We start from the raw sequence: 24,571 nt of genomic DNA, 5'->3' as shown, positions 1-24,571 counted from the left end.
CTTGCCAAATAACACCAGATACAGGTAATACATTTACAGGGGGCTGGGGTCACACATGCGAGACCCTGGGTTTGAACTCAGCACCACATAAAAATAAATAAATTAATTAAATAAAGGTATTGTGTCCAACTACAACTAAAAATAAATAAATACATACATTTACAAGTGAAAACACATAATAGCTGTACCTTTTTTTCTTGCCAAATTGCTTAAAAGGCTATATTGTATATTCCAAGTTAATCTCTTAATAAAAATAAAATTTAGGGCTGGGGATATATAGCTCAGTTGGTAGAGTGCTTGCCTCGCATGCAAAGGTCCTGGGTTCAATCTCCAGCACCACAAAAAATAAATAAAATAAAATAAAATTTTATCATTTCATGGTGTTTTTTCTTTTTGGGGGAGGTGGTACTGGTACTGAGATTTGAACTCAGAGATGCTCTACTAGTGAGCTACAACCCACACTCCTTCAAAAATAATCTTATTTTGAAATAGGGTCTTGCTAAACTGCCCAGTCTGTCCTCAAACTTGTGATCCTCCTGCCTCAGTGGCTTGAGGCTAGAATTACAAGCATGTGTCATTCGTTTCACGTTTTTTTTGTGGGGGGGACACTCGGGATTGAACTCAGGGGCACTTGACCACTGAGCCACATCCCAGTCCTATTTTGTATTTTATTTAAATGAGACAGGGTCTCACTGAGTTGCTTAGTGCCTCACTGTCACTGAGGCTAGCTTTGAGCTAGCAATCCTCCTGCCTTTGCCTCCCAGGGGCTGGGATTACAGGTATGCACCATGATGCCTAGCTAATTCCATTCTTTTTAAGGGAAAAGCAGGTACCAATTTAGTGTCCGGCTAAATACCCTATCTTAAATTTTTTTTCAGTTAACACTCTTTGTTTCTTTCTTTCTTTATTGGGTGGGGTTACTGGGGATTGAACCCAGGGTGCTTAACTATTAAGTGATATCCCCAGCCCTTTTTTATTTTGGGACAATGTCTTGCTAAATTGGTGAGGGCCTTGATAAATTGCTATGGCTGGCTTTGAACTTTCAATCCTCCTGCTTCAGGCTCCTGAGCCACTGGGATTACAGGCATACACGACCATACCTGGTGGCTTAAACACTCTTTATACTGAATAGTTGTGTATAAGTGTTGAAGTGAATTCTTCAATTAATATACTTAGTAATTATAAGTTTTATCAATGTATGAAGAGATTTTTTTGGTACCTTTAGACTGTAGCTTTCAAAGCAGTACACGGGCAATTAATTTCCTCTTAAATTATATTATTCTGTCTTCTCAGTCATCGAACACATGTGAAGCTATCAGCATTTATGTGGTCTACATAACTTGTCTCAACATTGTACCATTTTAAATATCCCAGAAAGATATCTGATTTTTCTAACTCTGCAAAGGTAAAGAAGATGGCACACAGGGGCAGGGCAAGTAGCCTTGAGCAAAGCTGGGAGGGAGGTAAAAGACAGTATTATATTAATCAGTGTCCCTAGGGAGAGGAGGTTGTCTTCCTGAAAAATGTAATTTTTTAAAACATTTATTATTTATTTTCAGTTGGACTCAATACCTTTATTCCATTTATTTTTATGTGGTGCTAAGGACTGAACTCAGGGCCCTGCATGTGCCAGGAAAGCACTCTACTGCTGAGCCACAACCCCAGCCCCTGAAAAATGTAATTTAATATTCAAAGAATCCATGTTCTTTCTAGAAAGATTGGGAAATACAGCTAAACTGAAAGACAAATTAGAAGCAGCCACAATCTGTTCTCCCACCCTAAATCAGTGATGGGCTTTCCATTAAATTCTGTGCTGCCTGTCATTTTCTCCCTGCTGAGAATGGGAGAGATTAACTAATTGTTCAACCCTAATTTTTCCAGCCTCTTAGAACTTCATTCTGCCCATCATCTATCTACCATGTATTTTACAACTTCCATCTGTTCTCTGCTCAGACTCCAAAGGAACATTCTGTTTATAACTTAAAAATAAAACCAAAATTCCCAAAATGTTCAATAATTCTGTGAACGCCACAAACTTTGTACTTCTGTCACTATTCCTAAATGGTTGCATTTCTGGAAAACACATTCCATCATGTCTCTACTCACATCTCTTTGTGACCATTTACAACTTAGCTTCCATCTTGAGCATTCTACTAAAACTTCCTTCTTGGAGATAACCAAATGAAGATCTAATTTCTTCATACAATGGTCTGTTTTCAGTTCTCAGCCTCCATAACCTCTTTGTAGTACTCTGCATTGCTGACCATGCCTCAGTTTTAAATATCCCTACTGTGGCTTTCCACACTAATGAATACTGTATTCTACGTTTCTGAATTCTCTATTCTGGTGCCTAATTGTCCTAAATATCTCCTTGACCTGTATACTTATTCTTGGTAATGTCACCTATAACTATTACTTCTTTATAGGGGAAATTTTTTAAAAATCTCAACTTTTATATTGAACTTTTTTGGGGGTGTTTGAGGATTTGAACCCAGGACCTCATGCATGCCAGGCAAGCACTTTACCACTGAGCCATATCCCCAGCCTTTTATATCAAACTTATTTCACATTTTTAAGTATTTGTGATATATTACCTACCTGTACCACAAACAGTAATACTCCTAACAGAAATTTTTCTACATGGACCTATTCCTTACTTTGGCTAAGCCTAACCACTTCGTCCCAGGACCTAGACTCCATAATTAATTTCTGCAGTGTTATGCACATCTACCTACAGTCTCCTTCTGTGTCCTCCTCTGGTGAGTCCATATCCTCATCACTGGGATACTATAGTGGCTTCTTCCTTGGCCTCTTCGTCTCTTTTTTCTTGTTTCTCCTTGCTTTAAGCCAGGACTGCCATATAATTAACTGAAAGTTCCCACCAACTCTCTACACACTTCAAAAGTTTCCCACTACGTATCAAGAAAAAGCTTCTTGGCTTGAAATTTGGGGCTTCATAACATGATCCTAATTCCATTTTCTACTACCTTACTCTAAGGTTCTCTACATTCTCTAAACTAAGACTTCAATTTCCCTATTATCATTGTTCAATGTTTTCTACACTCTCCAATATTGCTCATTCTGTAAAACATCTCGTTACTAACATAATCTTTTTAAAATTTTTTTTAATATTTATTTTTTTAGTTTTCAGCAGACACAACATCTTTGTTTGTATGTGGTGCTGAGGATCGAATCCGGGCCGCACGCATGCCAGGCGAGCGCGCTACCGCTTGAGCCACATCCCCAGCCCCTAACATAATCTTTTGTGATTTTTCTTCTCTTGCTTTAAAACCCAATAGCATGCTGCATGTGGTAGTGCATGCCTGTAATTCTAGCTACTCAGGAGGCTATGGCAGGAGGATGGAAAGTTTAAGACCAGCCTCAACAACTTAGTGGGAATTTGCCTTAAAATATTAAAAATGAAAAAGGGGGACTCTGGCTGCAGCTTGGTGGCAAGGTGCCCCTTAGTTCAATTCCCTACTACTGACCCGCCCCCCAAGGAAAGAAAATAGAAAAAGAAATCTAAAAGCATTACTTCTAATTTTCTTACAACACGTAAGTTCTGATTGATATATAATTGTGTATCTGTGTCCTCTCTCTCAGAGAAAAAAAAAAATGAAATCTAGGTTTTACAATTTGTTATTTCCCTCCTCCAACCTGTAGTAGCAACAGAGGTACTCAAACATGCACTCCTTAACTTCACTGATTACACTTAAGGATATGGCTGATAATGCTTAAGGGGGAGAGAAATAAAGAAGGAAAAATATGCTATTTCATTGGGTCCCTACCATGTGTTATCTACTATGGTAGGCACTTGACATACAGAGACAGCATCTGATTTACTAGCATTAGTGTTCCTGGCAGAGGAGGAAATAAGGCAAAAATATCCTCATTTTCTATGACTCCTCAAACAGCTGCCTGAAACTAGGATTCGGAGAATATGTTCCCTTACTCAAGCTGACGTAAGTGCTCCTTGATCGTAACCTTACCAAGACCTGCAAAGAATTTTCATATTTCCCCATCCCCAACAAATTCTCACATAAATAATGCTCTACTTGTTACATGAGGACTGATGACCCTGCTGGACCACTGGACTATAAGAACATTTATTAAAATTGTTAGACATTCTATTATTATTATGATGATGATTATGATTATTATGATTATTATACCAGGGATTTAACCCAGGGGCACTTAACCACTGAACCACATCCCCAGCCCTTTTTTTATATTTCAGTAGTAACAGGGTCTCATTGAATTGCTTAGGGCCTCGCTAAGTTGCTGAGGCTGGCTTTGAACTTGTGATCCTCCTGCCTCAGCTTTCCCAGTCAATGGGTTTATAGGCGTGAGCCACTGCATCCAGCCATTCCATTATTCACTGAAGTAAAAACTGATGAGAAAATTAATAAATCATCATGAGAACCATTAAATATAAAGAGTCTTTTGCCTCTTGCTAGGTAAATAGAAATCTTTTCCACACATGGACAGTAAAGTATGGAGGGTAAGAGCCCCAGCTAAGGAATGAGATGACTGGGATGCAAATAATACATTTCACACTCATTGAATGTGTGATGCTGCGGAAATTAGTTCTCCTATTTAATTCTCAGTTCCCCAATCCATAAAATGATAATCATACAATATGTATGGATGAAATGATATAATGTCATTCAAATATATGGAACATTATATATAACCCAATAGCCATTGGCTGAGCCTGTGTTATAATCAGTATTATTTCAGTCTTTGGGGCATATCTATTTCTGTTCATAAATACATGTAATTGACAAGTGTTTTCTTTAAAATTTAAAAGATTACCTTCAAATACAATTAATGGTGTTAAAGAAAGAGCACCAGACTGAGAAGATGTGGGCTTGAGATCTGGCTCTGCCTTTTAAGTCAAGGCTATGACCTTTCTCTGAGCATCCATTTTCTTACCCTAAAGTGGGTAAGAGGCTTGTTCCAGACTCTACATGGGTAAGTAGTAAGGAGATAAGATTAGGAGAAAAATACTCTTCTCTACTTCCTTCATTCTTTCTACTTCTTGTCACAGAAGACACTTCAGATTAGGAGTAGGGGAAGCACAGTGCCAGGAAAATAACCTTAAAAATATGAGCTTATGATTACATTGAAAACTTGAGTAGGAGTAATATGCTCAAAATTGTACTTTATTTTATGGCTCTACCTCACCTCTTCCCAGCCCTCTCTCCTGTCCCACCAATCTTCCCATAAAAATGCAAGAATACTATGAACCTAAATTTAGTTCCTGTGGAGAAAAAGGTAATAAACTATAAACTCAGATCTTTCCAAACTGCACCAGTGTGTTTGCATATGGTATAAAGCATTTTATTTGAAGGAGACGAAGAAAAACAAATGGTAAAAAGAATAAATAAATAAATAAAAAGTACACATTTGCTGGGCATAGTGGCTCATATCTTTAATTTCAGCAATTTCAGAGGCTGAGACAGGAGCATAGCAAGTTTGAGGCAAGCTTGGGCAACTTAGAGATGTAGAGCACCCCTGGGTTTAATCTTTGTTATCACAAAATAAAATAAATAAGAATAATTTAAAAACTATATATGCATATTGGAGAGAGTAAGGTATTGATTTTCAGTCTGGATGAACTTAAAACTTTTCCTTCCGCAAAGCACCAAAGGAGAAAAACAAACACACACCACAATGGTTTTTAATTCTGTTTCTTAAACTCACGTGTTTTTGGCTTGTCCATCCTGGAAACACATTTGTCCCACCAAAGCAGCAGACTGGTCCCCCAGACACTGAAAGTATAAAATGATAGTAAAGAACACTAAAACAACATTACTAATTTCTTTCTTAAAAGAGTGACAGAATTTCTTTTTATTTATCGTTCTATCTATGCTTCCTGCATGTCCTCCATTTGGCCATTCCCCACATTTGTTAATACCCATACCCTACAATATAATAGGTATGGGAAGGGAGAGGTAAAATTAATTTCTTCAAAAGATTCTCAATGACTCACACTGTCACAAAAGAACAAAAATTAGCCAATTTTGTGACTCTCACTGGTTTTCTCCAGTTTAGGGAGAGGCTGACTGATTAAGATAGAGGAAGAAAACCACAACACAGAGGAGTGGGCAAGGAGAAGCATCAGGGAGATGTTTGGTGACAAAACTTACCCCAGATATTGGCACACCTTCCAAGGCCCCAGCTTTCTAATAAAAATTTTAAAAAAGGATTATGAACAGTCACAAACTGTTGACTCTGCTAATATTATTGCAACAGGAATAGACATAGAGAGAGAGCAACGTGCCAAAGGATGTGGGCAGACAAGACAAAGCAAGTGTTTCAACTACATGAGTAGTACAGAGACAGATACTAGAAGTATACCTAGAACGATGAGAATAGACGTGGTGCTGGAGAATGAACATGGAACACTGGACTGGTAGTCGGGAGACATGGGCTCTATTCCTGGTTAGTTGATGTTAGGGCACAAGCAGGCTGCTGAAACCTCTCTATGCCTCAACTTATTACAAAATTATATGATTAATATATCCTTTAAACAGCTATCAGACCAACATGGAATATATTTTTTGGGGAAGGCTGTATTTTTATCAACTCTTCTTTCTATTCAAGTTGCTCTTAAGAAACAAGAGTATACAGGTATTAGATATTTGTTCATAGCAAACATCATTCTTCAAATTTAGATAATGAACAGTTAAATTATGAACTGAATACTTGACTTTATTTTGATCAATATGGCCAACATTCTAGGAAGAATACTGAGATTGAAGTGGCTGGTTGTGGATACTATAAATTTAATTAAAAAATCTACTATGGCTGGGGGTTTAGCTCAGTGGTAAGCCTTTGCTTAGCATGAGCAGGGCCCTGGGTTTCATCCCTAGCATTGCCAAAAACAAACAAAAAACCACTAATACAAAGCACATTTTATTGATTTTAAGGAATTAGGGGGATTAAGAAACATAATCCTTGAGGTAATGATGATGTACCAGGAAGAGCAAATTAAAGCTTTGGACTCACTCCTCTGCCATTTGTGAGCAAGTCTCTTGGATCCTGGGAGTTTTGAGTACCCTATCTGTTAAAGTGAGGGTAAGAATAAAATCCTTCCTCATATATGATGGAAGGAAAAAATACCCTCTAGATATCTGGTATTATTCTATTTCTTTCATGCCTTCTGTTTAAATTAAAGACCTGCTACTTATTTGTAAAAAATATATATATATATATATTTTTCTTAGTTGTTGATAGAGCTTTATTTTATTTATTTATATGCAGTGCTGAGAATTGAACCCAGTGCCTCACACATGCTAGGCAAGTGCTCTATGGCCAAGCCACAGCCCCAGCCCCAAGACCTGCTACTTTTATTTATTGTATATTTCTTTGAGAATCTGAACCTGGATACTAAGTAAAGCCTAAATTCCATAAAGAGGCTTAAACTAAATCAATAGAAAACCTAGGTTTTCTGTCTTCTTTGTTTGTTTTGTTGTGCTAGAAATGGAACCCAGGGCCTTGTGCATGTTAGGCAAGTGCTTTACCTCTGAGTTACACCCCTAAGAATTTAAATCTTGATATATTTAAATACTACAAGAAGTCCACTTGTACTTTTGAAATTATCAAACTCTCAGCAGGATCTATTGTGTATTCAGGCATGTAAAGCACTCCTTTTTCTTCACAGTGGGGAGCATTTAGAGGATTCCCGGAGTGTCTTCTGATGAAGCATGCAGAAAAAGTGACAGTGCATTTCCAACTAACTCGTCTGAAAGTCTGCTTAAAGTATCTCATAAGATAGATGTTCAGGACATTTAAAAACTGTATCAAAATTTCCCTACTTTATGCTAAAGTCCAAAGCACATCACAACTGTGCTTTGTAACAGATAATATTAGAATCTCTCATTCCAGGAAACTACCTAAGTCTTTTATTTTAGAACCATCACTCTCAAGTCTATGGAAAACTTTTTAAAGAAATGAAAAAACAAAATTAAACTCTTTTTAAAAAATCTAAAATCTGACTAAAGCTTATAATATTTCTGGAGGGTCATGAACATTCTAGATCCATATATTAAGTAAATAGACTTCCACTTGTCTAAATATAAATGGAAATGCACTGTATCTTTTCCAAATGAATGGGTAGCATAATTGGTGGGCAACCTACTCACCAGGCTATGAGAGATTTTCTATAGTCAGCACGGGGGAAAAAGGGACAGAAGCACAATATTTTAAATGCAAGAGAAAACTAGGCCAGTTAAATGTTTTCTTTCAATCATTCTCTGAAACTAATTCTCAAGAGTAGTTTCTTTTTCTCTGATCCAGTTTGTGATAGCTATGAAACCACAAAAGTGCTTTTATTATAGATAAGCAGTGACTATGTCTCCCTTAAGAAATTCCATGTTGAATAAAAAACAGAAAAAAAATGAAAAGAAGAATTCTGTGTTGCCTTAAAGCTTTATAATAAATGAAACAGTTCAGAATTCTTATTCAAGCTTTGTCCAGAGCACTTAGTGTTCAACTCCATGATTAGTAACTCTATAAATGGAATTTCTAATATTCTTCATGAAATGTCTACACAATCTTTTTGCACTTCATCTTAAACTTATTTTTTTAAGTTTTATCATAAATTCCACGATATTGTGCTCAAATACCAGTTCAATCCTCTTAGAGGTTTTCATTCCTCCTTTGTTATGATAGACTCTCAATGATGCTAAGCACACTTTTTGCTAAAACTACTTTTTTCCCTGGGTTTCAATGAAAACAAAAGTAAAAATGTCCATTATGGATATCAGTTTCATTAGTCATCCCAATTCAAGACTAGATTCTCTGTTTTCAGTTTCTTCCATAAATTTTTCTCAGGCTAAGAATATAATATATAACAATGTTTTGGCTATTAAAAGAGATTCAACAGGAAAAAAGAACACCATTAAAATGTGAACAGTCATTCTCTAAATTAAAAGCAGACATCACAACTACAAAACAGTGATTTGGATTGAAAGAATAAACTGGCTCAAACATTCCCACACCACTGTTCATACTTAAAAAATACTAATATTTTTCAAAGAAAAGCCAATTAAAGTTTATGAATATAAAATCAATTGGTAAGAAGAATTCTAATGTTTTCAGTTATAAACTATTTAAATAATACTAAATTCTTAGCTAACATACTACCAACTTTCACAGCAAAGTCACAAATCTCCAAACTATAATACAACAATATTGGCTGCTGAATTCTGAATGGTAAAGTTTTTTAAAAAACAAAGTTCCCTCCCCCATTTATTTTATTTCATTTTTTACCATTAGGCCATAGATCTCAGAAGAACTCCGAACATTGGGAAGAATTTCCATTGGAATTCCAAAAAAACTGAAAAAGAATAAGTTTGGGTATATAACAATTTTAAATAAATATCTAGAAACATATGTATATGTTCAAAGAAAAATTTAAATTAGAAAATGGATATATTTGAGTATAGAGAGTAATAAAAAATATACTTGAATATTCAATAATCTAACTTTATGCAATAGAACCAATAAAAATTTAAGGGCACACACAAAACCAAAGAACATTTCTAGAAGGACCAAATCCATGAAGAATAATTAATTTGGCCTCTTTATTATACATGCATGCCTCTCTTAAAAAGACACAAAACATAAACTTGGCATATTGTAGTTGAAATATCAACTGTTAAATTTTACTGCTTCACTGACATCTGAAAACAGTGTGATTTAGGTTACAAATAGGTAAAGTATTGGGAAAGCTATCCTTGGGACAAAACACAACTCACTCGCAGAGCTCTTTATCCCATTCCAAAGAATGAATGTTGAAAAGCATTGTCCTACTTGCATTCGTTACATCAGTACAGTGGACGCCTCCATTGACTCCTCCTGTCAAACTCTAAACAGGATAAAAAGCCAGGTTAAATTTGTACTTATTTGCTACTTAATTCACACATTGTTAAGGGCCACAATCAGCAACAGAGCACATAAAACAAAAGAAAGAAATGTCTCAATTATGTAGCTTTTTAGTTTTCAACAGTGTCCAATGGGAATGAAATAGAAACAACGTACATAATTGCAAAATTTCTAGTAGCCACATTAAAAACATAATCACATGAAATTAATTTTAATAGAACCCTAGATTTTATTTAGCCCAATGGATCCAAAATATCATTTGAACATGTAATCAATTAAAAAATTGATACTGAGACATTTTACTTTCTTGTTTTGGGCTAAGTATTTTATACTCATAGCATATCTCAATTAAGATTGACTGCATTTAAAGTATTCACAGCCTCATGTGGCTCGTGGCTTACTGTAATAGTGCAACTACAGTTAATTGATGGTTTAAAAAATCAGTTTTGTTTTCATCTTATCTTTGGAAAATTCAGAGTCTCGTTAAATTTGGCTGGGTGAAATAAATAGAAATATCTGCCTCCTGAATATTTTTGAGAGCCCCATGTCACTGTTGCTTTATTTTTCTCTTTTTTATGACAATTGGCATTGGGCTGTATCTGTACTGACCCAAGCACATATTCTGAAAGTGGAGTTTTAAACTCTCCATGTTAACACCCTCTCACTGGAACTAGAAGCAATGCTATCTTCCTTTATGCAGAAGCAATACGAGATAAGAAGGAACAAAAGTGGGTAAATGGCATCCCACCCGGGTAAAACCAAGATGTGCTCCCTCCAGTCTCCTGCAGTTCACAGTTCTTACTCTTGCCTCACTCTAGTTCAAGGCATTGTCAGAGCTACTCATTCAATTATGACTCACACATGGAAAAACACCTGGCCCAGAGCACAAAGCCCAACTTGCCCCATCCAAGTATAGGAGAAGGCACCTCTTTTTAGAAGTGGTTCTGAAAGACCTGCTCTGTGGATCCAGCAAGTGAGATTTGGGACAAAATTCCCTTGAAGTTCCCTTGTAACCTTACATGTTCACAAATAAAATATGTCTAGGATTTGCATTAAAATTATCTGCAGGAAGAAAAGAATATATGGGTATCTTTGAAACAAATAGTCCACAGATTGATGATCACTGTCCCTGGCTCACAGTTGAAGTTGTTCATTATACTACTGTCTATATTACTCTTGGAAATACTGGGAAATCATCATAAAAATAATATAATGAGAGGGCTGGGGTTGTGGCTTAGTGGTAGAGCACTCGCCTAGCACATAAGAAGCCCTGGGTTCAATCCTCAGCACCATATAACGATAAATAAATAAAATAAAGGTATATAAAATATTTTAAAAATAATATAATGAGGGAGAGGGAGAAGCACCACAGGACATGTACTTTTAAGATACCTGTTGGAAATATTTGAAATGTTAAGTTTTACTTGTCCATGTTCAGCATAGGCAAAAAGATTAACAGAAATTTCCACTCTGATTTACCTTCATATTATGGCTTGATTACACAAAAGACATCTGTGTGATGTTGAAAGCAAATGACAAAAGTACCCTAAGTGTTTTGTCGTGTTAAATAGCTATTTCTTCTTAAGAAATGGCTAGTGGCAAAGAAGAGAAAAGCTATACCTAAATTACTTATCCTAAAAATAATAGATATATGAGATATGGTTTGATAGTTGTCCACCATTTTCACTGAAATAAGGCAAGAAAAAATAAAGAGAAAGTAGAAAAAATGATTCTCAAACGGAGACTGAAATGTTCTGCTGCCTTGAGTGGTTTTTGTCAGGAATGCTGCTAACTAAAAGTTTAAAATGTGGTAGAAAATAGATAGGCAAGGCAGTCTAAAAAAAGTTGTGAAAAAAAATCCTCCACGTATACATTATATTTAAACATACCCAAATAAGCCATGAATCAATGGTCCCAAAAAGAGCTCTATTTTCTTCAACAGCCTTTTGAACTTTTCTCACATTGTCAAGGAGCCAACGAAGTTTCACTGCACTGAAGTAAGTGCTAAGTGGAAGGCCTGTCTTGGACTAAAACAGTTATGAAGTTCGGTCAGAAAATTAAATTTATAACAGTTTTAAATAAAACCTCCAAACCAAAGAACTCAACAAATCACAAAATATTCACTGGTTCTAAAGGCAATCCCATTGTATTATGAATGAAATACTTTTCCTATCTCATGGCACAGGAAGCACGTTCATGAACAAAGATCAGAGTGATTATGTTTGCAGTTCAAAGAACATCCACGTAGCAAAGTAAAGAGAAAATTAAATGACGCAATGTCCTATAATTAGATACTGACAATGTAGATGTGAACTTCTGCAATACATTACCATCATATGTAGAACCTAACCCAAAACTCTGCAGTTTATTTTATATTTCACAAAAATGATAGTTAACCCATTCACAGAGACTACATTAAATCATAACTACATCGAATCATAAAAATGACTATAGCTGGAAAATTTAATTTTTTCCAACACGAAACTTAATAATAATATATTTGTTTATATACACACATACACATATTCAAATAATATAATAATATAAAATTACTGAAAACTAAAATAGAACTCAAAGCCACACCAGAGTAAAGTGACACAGAATTGCTCTGTGTAACAAAGTAGCTGGCTCAAGTCAGCAAGTGCAGTGAACAGAAGGAATGTGGATTGAATAAAAGGCTAGAGGTAATAAATAAAGGCTAAACTTCATAATGAAATCACAGTCACAGATAGGATACTGATTAGTTTACATATGGGCTTATCAATCTTCCTTGAGAATGGATCAGGTCCAATTCTTATTTCTGTTGGAATATTTACTATCAAATTTATTTGCAAATACTGATTAAAGTTAAGTGGTTAAGAAAATTCATACCTAAAAATAATACAAGTATCTTTCCCTTTGATCTCTATTCTCATTTAACTGCTGAAAGTGATAACATTTCCCCTTCTTATCTCATGTTTCATAAGAAAACTCAAACCAAAGAATTTACTTCAATGCAACCTACAAGTTAAGAATCTTAACTCAAGGCTTCCTAGCTTTCCTAGAAAAAGGATCAATGCTCAGAAATAATGGAAGAAAATAACTTATGGAAAAATTATTATCTGACTTGAAGGACCAAGGGTCATGCCATAGGATGACCCAGGAAGATTCCACAAAGTCAAAAGTGAGATAGTATATAACATCTCATTTTTATGATGAAGGCAAGAAATGTAAAAGTTGCCTAAATGGCAATGTAGAGAAGAAAAACATGCATCCCTTGAAGCAGAGTGCAGCTGCAGGTGGGAGTGAGGGTTAGGCAGAGTGACAAAAAGAACAGAATAGGAAATGGGCAAGGGGTTTTTCAGGAGGAGCCTGAAGTTATTGGGTAGGGAGAGGGGCATGGAATGGTTTGCTAGATCACTGCAAATAATGGGATTTGATCACTATTTTTGGATCCAAGAACCAAAAGAAAATGCCTTAAGTGTCCCACTGACAACAAAAAAGGGGATTTAAAAAGAAAAAACAGAAAAAGAGAACTTCCTTTTGATTCTAGAAGAACTTGATCTTGAACTTCCTAAGAAAAATGTCTTGCCCAAAAATTCTCTCTCCCTTCATTTATCTTAAGAGAGAGATCAACACAAGGACTAAAAATTAGGCAATTTTTATTAGCCTTCTTCATATGAAGAAAGTGGAAAAGGTATTCAACCAAGTGCTAGAGTATTTTCTACTTTCTCCCCCTGAATCCAGACAGGAAACAATATGGATGAATTCAGAAAACATGGCTTAAATACAGAAAGCACCCCTTGGGGAATATGGCTTAAGCCACTGAGACTCATTATAATCCCCTCCAGCCTTTCAATGTGGAGTATTATTTTCAAACCTACTATGGGTTAGGAAGAGAGGAAGGCAAAGACTTGATTTGGCCTCAGTTATCTGCAAGAAATATTCTATAAATTGTATAAAATAATTATCTTTTTTGCCAAAAGATATAAGGCCCAGATAGTCTTTCTGGTGAAACTGCAAACATTTTTTTTAAAACAAACATTCATATAATATACTTTTAAAGAGATCTCTTACCTTGACAAAGTTATTATTTCCTGGAATTCTTTTATAAAGATTTTCAACGGTAGACTGGGTTCTTAGATCAAGCCACACTATGGACCAAAATACAATAATATATATAAAAAAATTCATTAAAAACTTCATAATGAAATCACTCTCAAGGATAGGAGACTGATTAGTTTACATAAGCAATTGAAATGCTATAGCTTTTAATAGACAGAAATTAGAAAATTAGAAATGAATGGGCATATTGTTAGGAGAGGATAAATTTATGAAGGAGAATTTAAAGCTTTTATGCTAAATTATAAACCAAGTTAGGAGAACAATACAAACCTTTGGCCTCTTACTTTTATTCTTTTCATAGAAAAAAATATGAAAGAAGTGCTTGGAGTATGGATTTTCTAAGCATATATGAATGCAAGGAAGACCTGAGAGCTAGGCAGTCTGGTCGGCAGTGTAAAATGCACAGCCCAGGATAATATGTGTATCTCAGAAAATTCGGTAGCAATCTGTGACAAAGAGAACCTGATCCTATTATTGAAAGAACAAAATATTGAGTTTCTTGTGTATGAAATGCTTATTTACATTAAAAACTTTCAGTTGAAATGGTTAATGGAATCATGTAAAAGACACCATTCTTTCCCTATGCTGGATTGCAGGGGGCAAAAATGGCCATTTTAAGAGGTCAACATTATCTTCACTAAATAGCAATCAAATACTTTCTGATCCCCTAGTAGAAAGCTTCATGACAGAAGGCTTGAGGAAGAGAAAGCATTAAATAGTACATACAACAATTGTGAAAGGTAATAAATACAATCGAATGAGCTTTATTTGTCATTATTTAAGTCTTGTGCTTAACTAAATCTATTAATGGTCACTCAATATTTTTAGGACCTCCTAAAAAAAAACTCAAGGCCTGTATTCTATTTAAAGGATTCCAGGGAAGATAATACAAGCTTACCCACTACACATTTGAATACTGACAGTTATTATAGTCTAGTTTCATTCACTTTTAACTATATTACTTTGTTCTCTTCATTTAAAATCCATTCTTAACTGTGGTACATTTTAATCAATTCTTTCTAGTTACTTAAACTGTCATTTCTCTTGAGGGCCCTGTGCTTGATTCTGGCAGTGGCTACTTCCCATGAGATTTAAGTTGGGGACTTTAGGATACAATAATGGTTTCCATAGGTATAAAAAGCATCAAGAAAAAGACTCATCACAACCAAGAAAATAAGAGGGAAAAGATGACTATGAAAATAGATGGCTTATAGACGAGATCTGCATTTGCTGCCCAGTATCTACTCCTCCTAAGTCTAGAACCAGTACCTCAAATTCTCTTTAGTAAATCAGGTCTCCTTCATCCTTAGCCTTATGGTTTACCTGAGCTTTGACCCTACCTCTATCTCCAATATTGGGTCTGGATCTCAGGGGTTGATTCAGAAGAAAATATGTGATCAAAGAGCCCAAGAGAAAGTTCTAGGAAGTCTGCAAGCACAACTCTTCCCAGCTAAGTATGCCAGTGTGTGGTATAGGCCTGCTACCCTCATGAAGGTAGATTTCAATCTGCCCCATCAGGAGCCATCTGGGAAAAGACAGACTTGAGGGGGATCTCTGAATTTGAAATCAAACAGCACTTAATAGCACTATGCTACCCTTGGATGACTAGTTGTAATAGCAAAGTAATTCCTTTTTCCCCCACTTCACTTAATTAGAGTTTTCTATTATTTTATACTGATTGATATGATAGTGATATCATCATAGAGGTGGCAAGATCTCATGCCCAGGGAACAAGGGCAATCCACTTTATACGTACATAGAGTGAAAGTACTGTATGACTGTGGGAAAAAAAAGTGGAACTTCCTCTCAGGCAAGCAACCCTAGCAGGTATTACTAGCATAAAAAAGAGTAAAGTGAAAGAATTCGAAAAATTTTAAATTTGTGATATGTAACATTAACAGGCACATCTCAACCCTCAGTGTTTCAAACTACAGTGAGATATGAGTTTAAAAATCAATTTAGTGGGTCTGATTGCCTAATTTAAAAACAAAATAGGATAGATTAGAATGGTAAATACTGAGTTCAGTGCACTAGATAAGATAAATATTATGAAACTTTTGTTTTAGTTATGTGGGTTGCTGAACCACAATGTAAAATATAGTTCTTGCCAAAAGGACATGAACAGGGGCTGGGGATGTGGCTCAAGTGGTAGCGCGCTCGCCTGGCATGCGTGCGGCCCAGGTTCGATCCTCAGCACCACATACAAAGAAAGATGTTGTATCCACCGAAAACTAAAAAATAAATATTAAAAAAATTCTCTCTCTCTCTTAAAAAAAAAAAAGGACATGAACAATACATTTGAAAGCCATTGTTCTAGCCCTTTTATTTAAGGACTTAAGCCTCTTAGACCAGTGTTTTCTCATATTTTAATAATGGACATACCATTCACCAGGAAGCTTCATGATGGGCCCCATTCCCTGAAATTGTGGGATAGTAGGTCTGGGAATGGGCCCAGAAAAATGCCTTTTAAATAAGTGTCCTATCTTGAAAAACACTGCTAGACTCCATAGCAGTGGTTCATATTTAGAAAGCAAGCCAAAACCACCTGAAAAACTTTGATATCACATATTTAGGCCCTATGCACCAGGATACTGGTTACAGGCCTAGATAAAACCTGAACCTCTGTACTTTTGTTTAAGAGGATTTCAAGATATCCAATATATTACTAAAACTTGAGAACCTCTTTCATAGGACATGTTCTTTATAATATTATATGGGTTTCAATCTCTTAAAAAACTGATATTTTGATGGCTCCCTGAGTCCCAGTGGCTCTGTGACTCTACTGTTCCTTAACAAGGATCACTCTAGTAACTGATCTTTTATTCTTCACATGAAAGTTTGTAGTTATGACTGACAACAGTGGTGCTCAGCGTGTTAATCCTCACCAGAAAGAATCAAACACTGCATGTGACATCATGAATTACAAGTTCTTTGTTTGGCTTTGTCACCAATAGCTTTGTGACTTAGACCAGTCTTTTACCCTCTTGGTCTGGATTTCCTAAATACAAAATAAGGAAACCAGACTTGATGGTTTCTGAAGTTTTTCTCCTTCCATTGTTCCATGCTCACAGAAGGCTGTCATAATATTTACTTTGTTTTCATAGCCAAAGACTTTAAGGCAATTAAAATGCATGGAATGAATTAGTAAAATTGCCAAGGAGATGTGTCAGTGGTTGATAACTACCAAGCAATTCACAAATGCTCATAATTAATTGAATTAAAAACAAAAAAATTAGAAAACTCATTAAAGAAGCTAAGATGAACAGAATTAGATTTGCAGAATAAGAGATCAAAAGCCAAAGAGAAGACCCCAAGCTGGAGGACTAAGGTGCTTTTGCAAGTACTTTCTGAGAACAATCAAAAGAAGTGACAGATCCAGATCTGGCAGCAGCAGTCAATTTCCCCCAACACATCTGAGTTGGAAGGCTGGGACATAAGCAATAGCCAGAGCACCAATACCTGAGGAAGTACCAGCAGCTGGAACTGAAGCACCAGAGGGAACAACGGCAACTGGAACTGAAGGGCCAGGAGAAACTGGAGCAGCTGGAGCATTAGGAGAAATAATGGCAGTTCATGCTAGAGATGGCCAGGTTCAAGGTCTATTTACTCTTTTTGACCACTTAGGAACTTTAGATCAGTTGGGCAAGTTCATCAGAATGAAAATCTTTCTACACATGTTGAGTGTAGAAAAGGAAGAGATATGGAGTAGAAGGGGAAAAAAGGAAAGGCAGTCTGAACATCTAGTTCAATAGTATTTCCATTTGGATGAAGACCAGGTAAATATCTGCTTCTTATTCAAAGTGACTCTTTCCTACCTGCCCACATGCATGCATCATAGTTAGAAAAGTGGCTCAGTTGATTATTGACCACTGAATTGAAACAATGCATGATGTTATGAGTGTGTACATCCCCAAGGGATGTTAGAAAGGAATGCTAAGGAGCATGCTACACTCTGTTGTGGCCTCTGCTATAAGATACAAAAGGGTTCCTTTGGGAAAGCATAGCCCCAAGAAAGCACTTTCCTAGTAAGGTAGCTGGAGGTAAAGGCCACCTCCACAGAAAGGAATAGCATGTCTAAAAAGAATAGGGAATTGCTAACTTCCAAAGTGATTAGGAAAAAAACAATTGAAGGAAAATAGATACCAGGGAGTCCAGACGATCGTACACCTTCTTCTAGAAGATATGTCCTTTATCTACAGTAAGTATATTGGAATTAAATGGTCCAGACTATCAAATGAATAAGTTAAAAAAATTGGATGATCTGAAACATGTATGTATTAAATAAAGTCATATCCAACACATGTCGTACTGGGAAAAGTTTTAAGAGTGAAGAGAAACGTAGTAGCCTCAGTCCGCGTGAACCATGGTTTAATTATGTAGTAATAGTACAGAGAAAGACATTATTTTGGAGTATTTAAAATAATAAACCTCACAAATTTACATAATTTGGGGATTGTCAGAACAATAGAAGAAAAAAGCACCTAAGAAACAAAATAAAAGCTAAAAATCAAACCACTAGCTATCATCTAAATTACTTTCAGCTGACCAGAAACAAAGGCAAATAGTAAATCTCCACTGGGAGGGTTTGTCCTGAAGAACTTCTAGCTTGAAAAGAAGTGAAATGACTGGGAGACTCCAGCTTATGGAAACATATCTTAAGCCAGGACCAACAGTTGCACACCATCTTATAGAGTTTTCCCCATTAATATAATTGTAAAATAGATCTAACTACTGTTTACCACTTGCCATAAGTTAAATTATTAAGTTGGGTAAGAGGTCATTTGTGAGGGCTAAGACACTATACTGATGACTGTCCATTACTTGATGACATTTTGAGAAATAGGTGGGAAAGTGTGGAGGTAAGGAGTAAGTTAAAACCTATTTCCTCAAGAGGTGTGTGTGTGTGTATAAACACATGCACATGGGCCAGAAAGGAATCTACTTTGGCTCTTAGGTATATAAAAGCCAAAATGCCAATGACAGGCCCAAGTGTAGGTGACCCCAGATAGGCTTTCCATTTCCCCTAGGAAAATGATCCAGTTATAAACCAATCACTTTACCTGGCATTCTGGATTTAAAGGCTATTGGCTAGTTCAGAACAGTAGCCATGGGTAATACCTACTGAAGTACCTTATAATCTGCCAGAGTTAAAGTACCTTACATGAATTAACTCACTGATCTTCACCTTACGCCTACAATGTCCAAACTTTAAATTTTCACAGTTTAACTGTCAAAGGAAAAGATATAGAATGGGTGGAGGTGGAAAATCCAGAATTTGAACTCAGACTCTTGAATCCAGAATTAAATATCTATGATGTGGGTCTTAAATGGGATAAAAAGAAATATTAAAGATTAAAGACCTCAATGTTGAAAGCTAAGACTTTTTTTTAAAAAATTTAAACTAGCCAGTGTTGAAGAATTCAATCACTACAAAATACAGTAGTATTACTTTTCTCAGGATTCAAGGAGTTACAAAGCTTTCAAAGAATTAGGTAATAAAACACTTGAAGTAATTGAGAATAAAGTTTGATGAAGCTGAATATCCTAGATTTTACAAAGATAAAATATCTTCTCACTTCCAAAGAGACAATAACAGCACCCCCACACACACACACGCACATGCACACAAGTGCACTTAGTAGTTTTAGGTGGTTTGCCATCTCTGGTTTTCTTTCTTGCTAATTTTTTGAAACAAAATCCAGTTCTACAAAAAAATATAATAAAAGCATTGAGCTCAAGGTTCATTCAGATCTCACAGATGATGAGAGGTTTAATAACTGGCTCAGAATTAACTGATAAGTCAAAAAAAGGAGGGCAAGAATGAACAATGTTTAAAATTTAACAGTTGCACAGAGTTATATTATAGGGAACTTTAAATCCAACATGTTAGAAAAAAACTTCAATACCATTTAAATAAGGAAAAAGTTTTACAAAGAAATTATTTTTGTGGATGGTTTTTCAATACACCAAAAGTCTTTAGCCAGTGACTCTTGTCTCACTGGATATTATCCTTTATTATGACTGATTTTTATGACTGATATTTTTACATTAAAACATTAATTGTGTCTGTAGAAAGCTACCATAGTGAGAGTCATATTGTACTGTAAGGGTAAAAGAAATTGAAGTTAAAGTGTAAAAGACCAGGCATTGTAAAGTTTCTAAGCTGCAAAGGCTGAGTTAAAATGTAAAGGACCAGGCATTGTAAACCTGCTTCTAAACTGCAAAGCATGGGTTAAATTCCTGAGGCAGTTAAGACAATGCCCTACTGGCCATTTAGTTGATTTATAGCCCAAGATCCTGTGCAGCTTGTCACATAGGCATTCAAGGCCCAAACCAATCAGTTTGAATGTAACCCCCTCCTTAGGAATGACCTATCACTCCAGCCTGACCTGTTCCAGCCAATGAATGTACTAATCAAGTCTAGGAATTGTTGTTTGACTTTCCCGCAGTGTATGATGATTTGTTAAAGGAGACTGTGATGTATGTAAAGTCCCGACCTCCCCAAAAAGTGTACTTAAGCATTGCACAACCCCTGCTCTGGGCTGCTTTCCCTTCCTGAGTGAGCCTGGAGCCTCAGCGTGCTGAATCAGATTCTCAATAAATCCCCTTCTGCCAACTGCATGAGTGGTCTCTTGGTGGTCTCTTTCTCTGACGCTTCGCCGGACCCTTACAGTACTAAGTATACCATGTATAATAATCAATTGCAGTGGTGAGTGACCCAACCTGGCCAATAAGGGGAAATTCTTCAAAAATCCTAGTTAAGTTCGAACATTTTACTGGTAGCATTAATGAAATGAGTGTGTGTGTGCACATTTAAATATTATGGACTCAAGACTTCTCCCACTCTGCATTTGAATCACTTGGATAAGTTTTGTGTTTATCAGTTTAGTGTATGGTTTGAAGACAGCAAGGCATGTAGACCACTAATAAAAGTTGAATTTGGAAGGAAAAGGCTTAGAAAATTGAGTGGGCATAAGAAATCTTTTGGAAAAGAATATCAGTGAAGATAATGCTAAAAGGGAAAGACAAAAGTTACAGGGAGACAAGGATAACTGAAGAAAGGGGAGAGAAGTCAAAGGCCTGCTTCAGATTCAGGGCCCCAAAGCTCTTGTGACTCCACCAATGAAGTCATCATAGTAAATGGCTGCATTATGGCACAGTGGCACTAGAATTTACCTTGTTAATCTCAGAATTAACACATAAATTATAAAAAATACACAGAACTTCTAAAGCAAACCATCTGTACTTCAATGGACCATCGAAACTTTTCTCCTATGCTTATGATTGTTATCTGTTAGAAAAGATATCAGTAAACAAACACACCTTTATTGCAATCAAGAACAAATAGCTTTTCTCAATATTCAACTTCCTCTCAATAAACCTATGCCATCCTATCCACAGTACTCTGGAATTCTTTTATCTTGATTTCCCTGTTATCATACTGGGGATGAGGGTATTTATTGCTTACCAAGGACACCCAAGTCATAGTATAAGGCCACATAAAAGGTAATTTTGTTTAAAAAAAGAGAAACATTAACTGCTCCTCTCTTTTTCTTGTTTGTAATAAATATTGTTCATCAGTTACTTAATTTAGTAAAAGACAAAAATGAAGAGGATGGACCTAAAGTGTCAGAAATTTACAAGAAGAGGAGACAAGGAAGAAAGAAAACACACAAAGAGAGTGTTGTGGACTGAAAGTTTATATACTACCAAAATTAACATCTTGAAATCCTAACCCTAATTTGATGGTATTAGGAGGTGGCCAGAGATAATCAGGTCATGAGGGTGGAGCCTTCATGAATGGAAGTAGAGCCTTTACAAAAAGATAGAAGAAAGCTGGCTTTCTTGCTGTCTATTACCAACCATGAGGATACAAGTAGAAATGTATAAATGTACAAATCAGAGAACAGGGCCTCACCAGACACAGGATCTTCTGGCAACCTTGATCTCAAACTTGTAGCTTACAGAACTGTGAGGAGTAAATTTCTGCTTTATAAGCAATCCAATTCTATAATATTTTTACTATAGCAGCTCAAACTGATAGTGAGGGGGAGGGAAACGTACATACTATGATATAAATAAAACCAAAGTAGCTCAAAGACAAATGTATGTGAAAATCTGCTTCCAGAGGGCTGAGGATATAGCTCTGTTGGTAGAGTGCTTGCCTCACATGCACAAGGCCCTGGGTTCAATCTCCAGCATGACAAAAAAGAAAAGAAAAGAAAATCTCATTCCATCAATCCCACCTTTAGAATAAAGATTCTAAAGTTTTTATATTATGATGGTATTTTTTGTTGAGAGCCACAGCCGAAGGGGCCCCAGCAAACTTCCAGCTGCCAGCAAACTTCCAGCTGCCGGCTGATGATTGGCTCACAGCGGCCCCAGCAACATCTAGCTGATTGGCTCCTCTGCGGTGATGCTCATTGGGCTGTTTCCCTGCCCTTTCAGACCACGGAGCTGCTCATTGGGGGACTTTTTTGGCTCCACCCACGTGACCCAGCCAATCGGCCTCAAGAGCAGGAGGATTGTGGGAGGTGGAGAGAAGCTTCTGAGGGTGAGAGAGGCTTGTGGAAAGCCGGTGGTGGCAGTTGAGGCTCTGAGGGTTTTTCCTGAGAGGCTGTTTTGTTTGGCGTGTGTGGTTCTAAAAATAAAGTTAGTTTCTTTTGACAAGTGGCTCCTGATTGTGCCCAGCCAGACTGCAGCATTTGGTGGCTCGCACGGGGAGCGACTGAGGGTAAGTGAAACTGCTCGCCCCTGAGGGCAGGGCGAGAGGATGGGTAGCCATTTTAAGATTCCTCTTTTATTTTGCTTCACTTTTGTTTTAAGTTGTCTGTCCCTGGAGATGAGTGAGACGGAAGAAAAACCTCTCACATCTGAGGAAAAACTATTTACGTCTGAGGAACAGATAGGGAGAAAGGACGGATGCACATGTCAGGAGGATAGAAAGGCTATAATGACTTTTTGTTGTTCCCTTTTTATTTCATTCTGTCTCGGTTTTGTTTGGCATCATCTTGTTGGGTTGTATTATAGTAGAAATACGGGATCAGAAATTAGCAAAAAACAAACTGAAAGAGTGTTAAGTAAATTGTTAGAGGAAGGAGGCATCTCAGTAAAATCAAGAACAGTCAGGGCATACGTTGATACAATACAAAAATGTAGCCCATGGCTTTTTAAGGAGGAGTTGTTAAATATATCACAATGGAACCATCATGGTGAAGATTTAAAAAGAATAGAAAAGAAAAGCCCAGGGACTCTGCCAGTTGGCACATTGCCATTGTGGACGTTCATATCTTGTTTGCTTAGTCCAAAGCCTTCAGTTCAGACAATGGTAGAGGAAGAAGAAGACATAATGATTCAAGTAAAAGAGAAGGTCTCTCAAGTTAGTCAGACAGAGGAAAAGATTCAAGTAAAAGAGAAGGCCTCTCAAGCTAGTCAGACAGAGAAAGAAAGTGTAAAACAGAAAAAGCCATCAGGGGGAAAGTTACAACAGGAGACTGCTACTAAGACCTTTCTATCACCAGAGGGTGTAAGTGTCCAACCAACAGCACCACCTCTACAGGAGACTGCTACTAACACCTTTCTATCACCAGAGGACGTAAGTGTCCAACTAACAAGGCCACCTCCATATGCTGGGAGGTCCCCAACCCCCGCAGTTGATAGTCGGGATCCTATGACAAGATCTCAAATATTAACATGCCCTGTATTTGAGGCAGGAGGGCAGCGATTTTACCAAGTTTTAAATTTCAAAACAGTGAAGCAGCTAAAAGAGGCTGTAACAACCTATGGTCCTCAAGCACCCTTCACTGTAAGCATGGTCGAATCCATTAACAACTTGAACATGACGCCAGCAGATTGGGCTAATATGTGTAAAGCTGTGCTAAATGGAGGACAATACCTGTTATGGAAGGTTGCCAATGAGGAATTTTGCAAGGAGACGGCTAGGCGAAATGCAGCAGCTGGTTATCCTCAGAGAAATCTAGATATGTTGTTAGGAAAGGGACCTTATGAGGATCAGCAGCAACAAATTGCATGTGATCCTGGTGTATATGCACAAATTGCTGTAGATGCAATTAAGGCATGGAAGACTTTACAAGAACATGGAGGTTTACAAGGTCAATTATCTAAGGTAATACAAGGAGCTAATGAACCTTATGCTGAATTTGTAGATAGGCTTATTCAAACAGCTACCAGAGTTTTTGGGAATACAGAACAAGCAATGCCATTACTAAAACACCTGGCTTATGAGCAAGCGAATCGTTGGTGCAGAGATATCATTAGACCATGGAAACATGAAGATTTAAACACATATATTAAATTATGTAGAGACATTAATGAACAAGGGCAAATTGTGGCAGCTGGAAGTTTGCTGGGGCCCCTTCGGCTGTGGCTCTCAACAATTTTTAACTGAAGACTTACATGAAGATATGACACCTTAGTATTTTCTTTGAAGAAATAAAACCGGATGTAGAATCTATCCTTGCAATTACTTGGTGATTTGGTTTTCTAACTAATTACTTCTCTCTCCTCCTGTTCTGTTCCCCTTTCTCCTTCTAACTTCCAAATTCATATTCTT

General features: G+C 36.7%; 1 protein-coding gene across 11 annotated transcripts in view; it reads right to left on the bottom strand.

Annotated features, from left to right (window-relative positions):
- Window positions 1-24,571, bottom strand: part of Gk (glycerol kinase) — a 166,079-nt gene that overhangs the window by 111,133 nt on the left and 30,375 nt on the right. For 7 of the 11 annotated variants that reach the window (XM_071606484.1, XM_071606485.1, XM_071606486.1 and 4 more), the window contains exons 5-12: window positions 17,458-17,541; window positions 13,951-14,027; window positions 11,784-11,921; window positions 9,768-9,877; window positions 9,280-9,346; window positions 8,151-8,168; window positions 6,153-6,188; window positions 5,707-5,774 (exon numbers count right to left, since the gene is read on the bottom strand). In XM_071606484.1, coding sequence (XP_071462585.1) covers window positions 5,707-5,774; window positions 6,153-6,188; window positions 8,151-8,168; window positions 9,280-9,346; window positions 9,768-9,877; window positions 11,784-11,921; window positions 13,951-14,027; window positions 17,458-17,541 — 598 coding nt within the window. The remainder of the gene's footprint in view (window positions 1-5,706; window positions 5,775-6,152; window positions 6,189-8,150; window positions 8,169-9,279; window positions 9,347-9,767; window positions 9,878-11,783; window positions 11,922-13,950; window positions 14,028-17,457; window positions 17,542-24,571) is intronic. The other 4 variants (XM_071606490.1, XM_071606492.1, XM_071606493.1 and 1 more) reach the window with 3 other exon arrangements.

This window comes from Marmota flaviventris, chromosome X (genome assembly GCF_047511675.1).
Source record: "Marmota flaviventris isolate mMarFla1 chromosome X, mMarFla1.hap1, whole genome shotgun sequence".
Classification (NCBI taxonomy): domain Eukaryota; kingdom Metazoa; phylum Chordata; class Mammalia; order Rodentia; family Sciuridae; genus Marmota; species Marmota flaviventris.
This window is presented reverse-complemented; position numbering and strand designations above follow the sequence as displayed.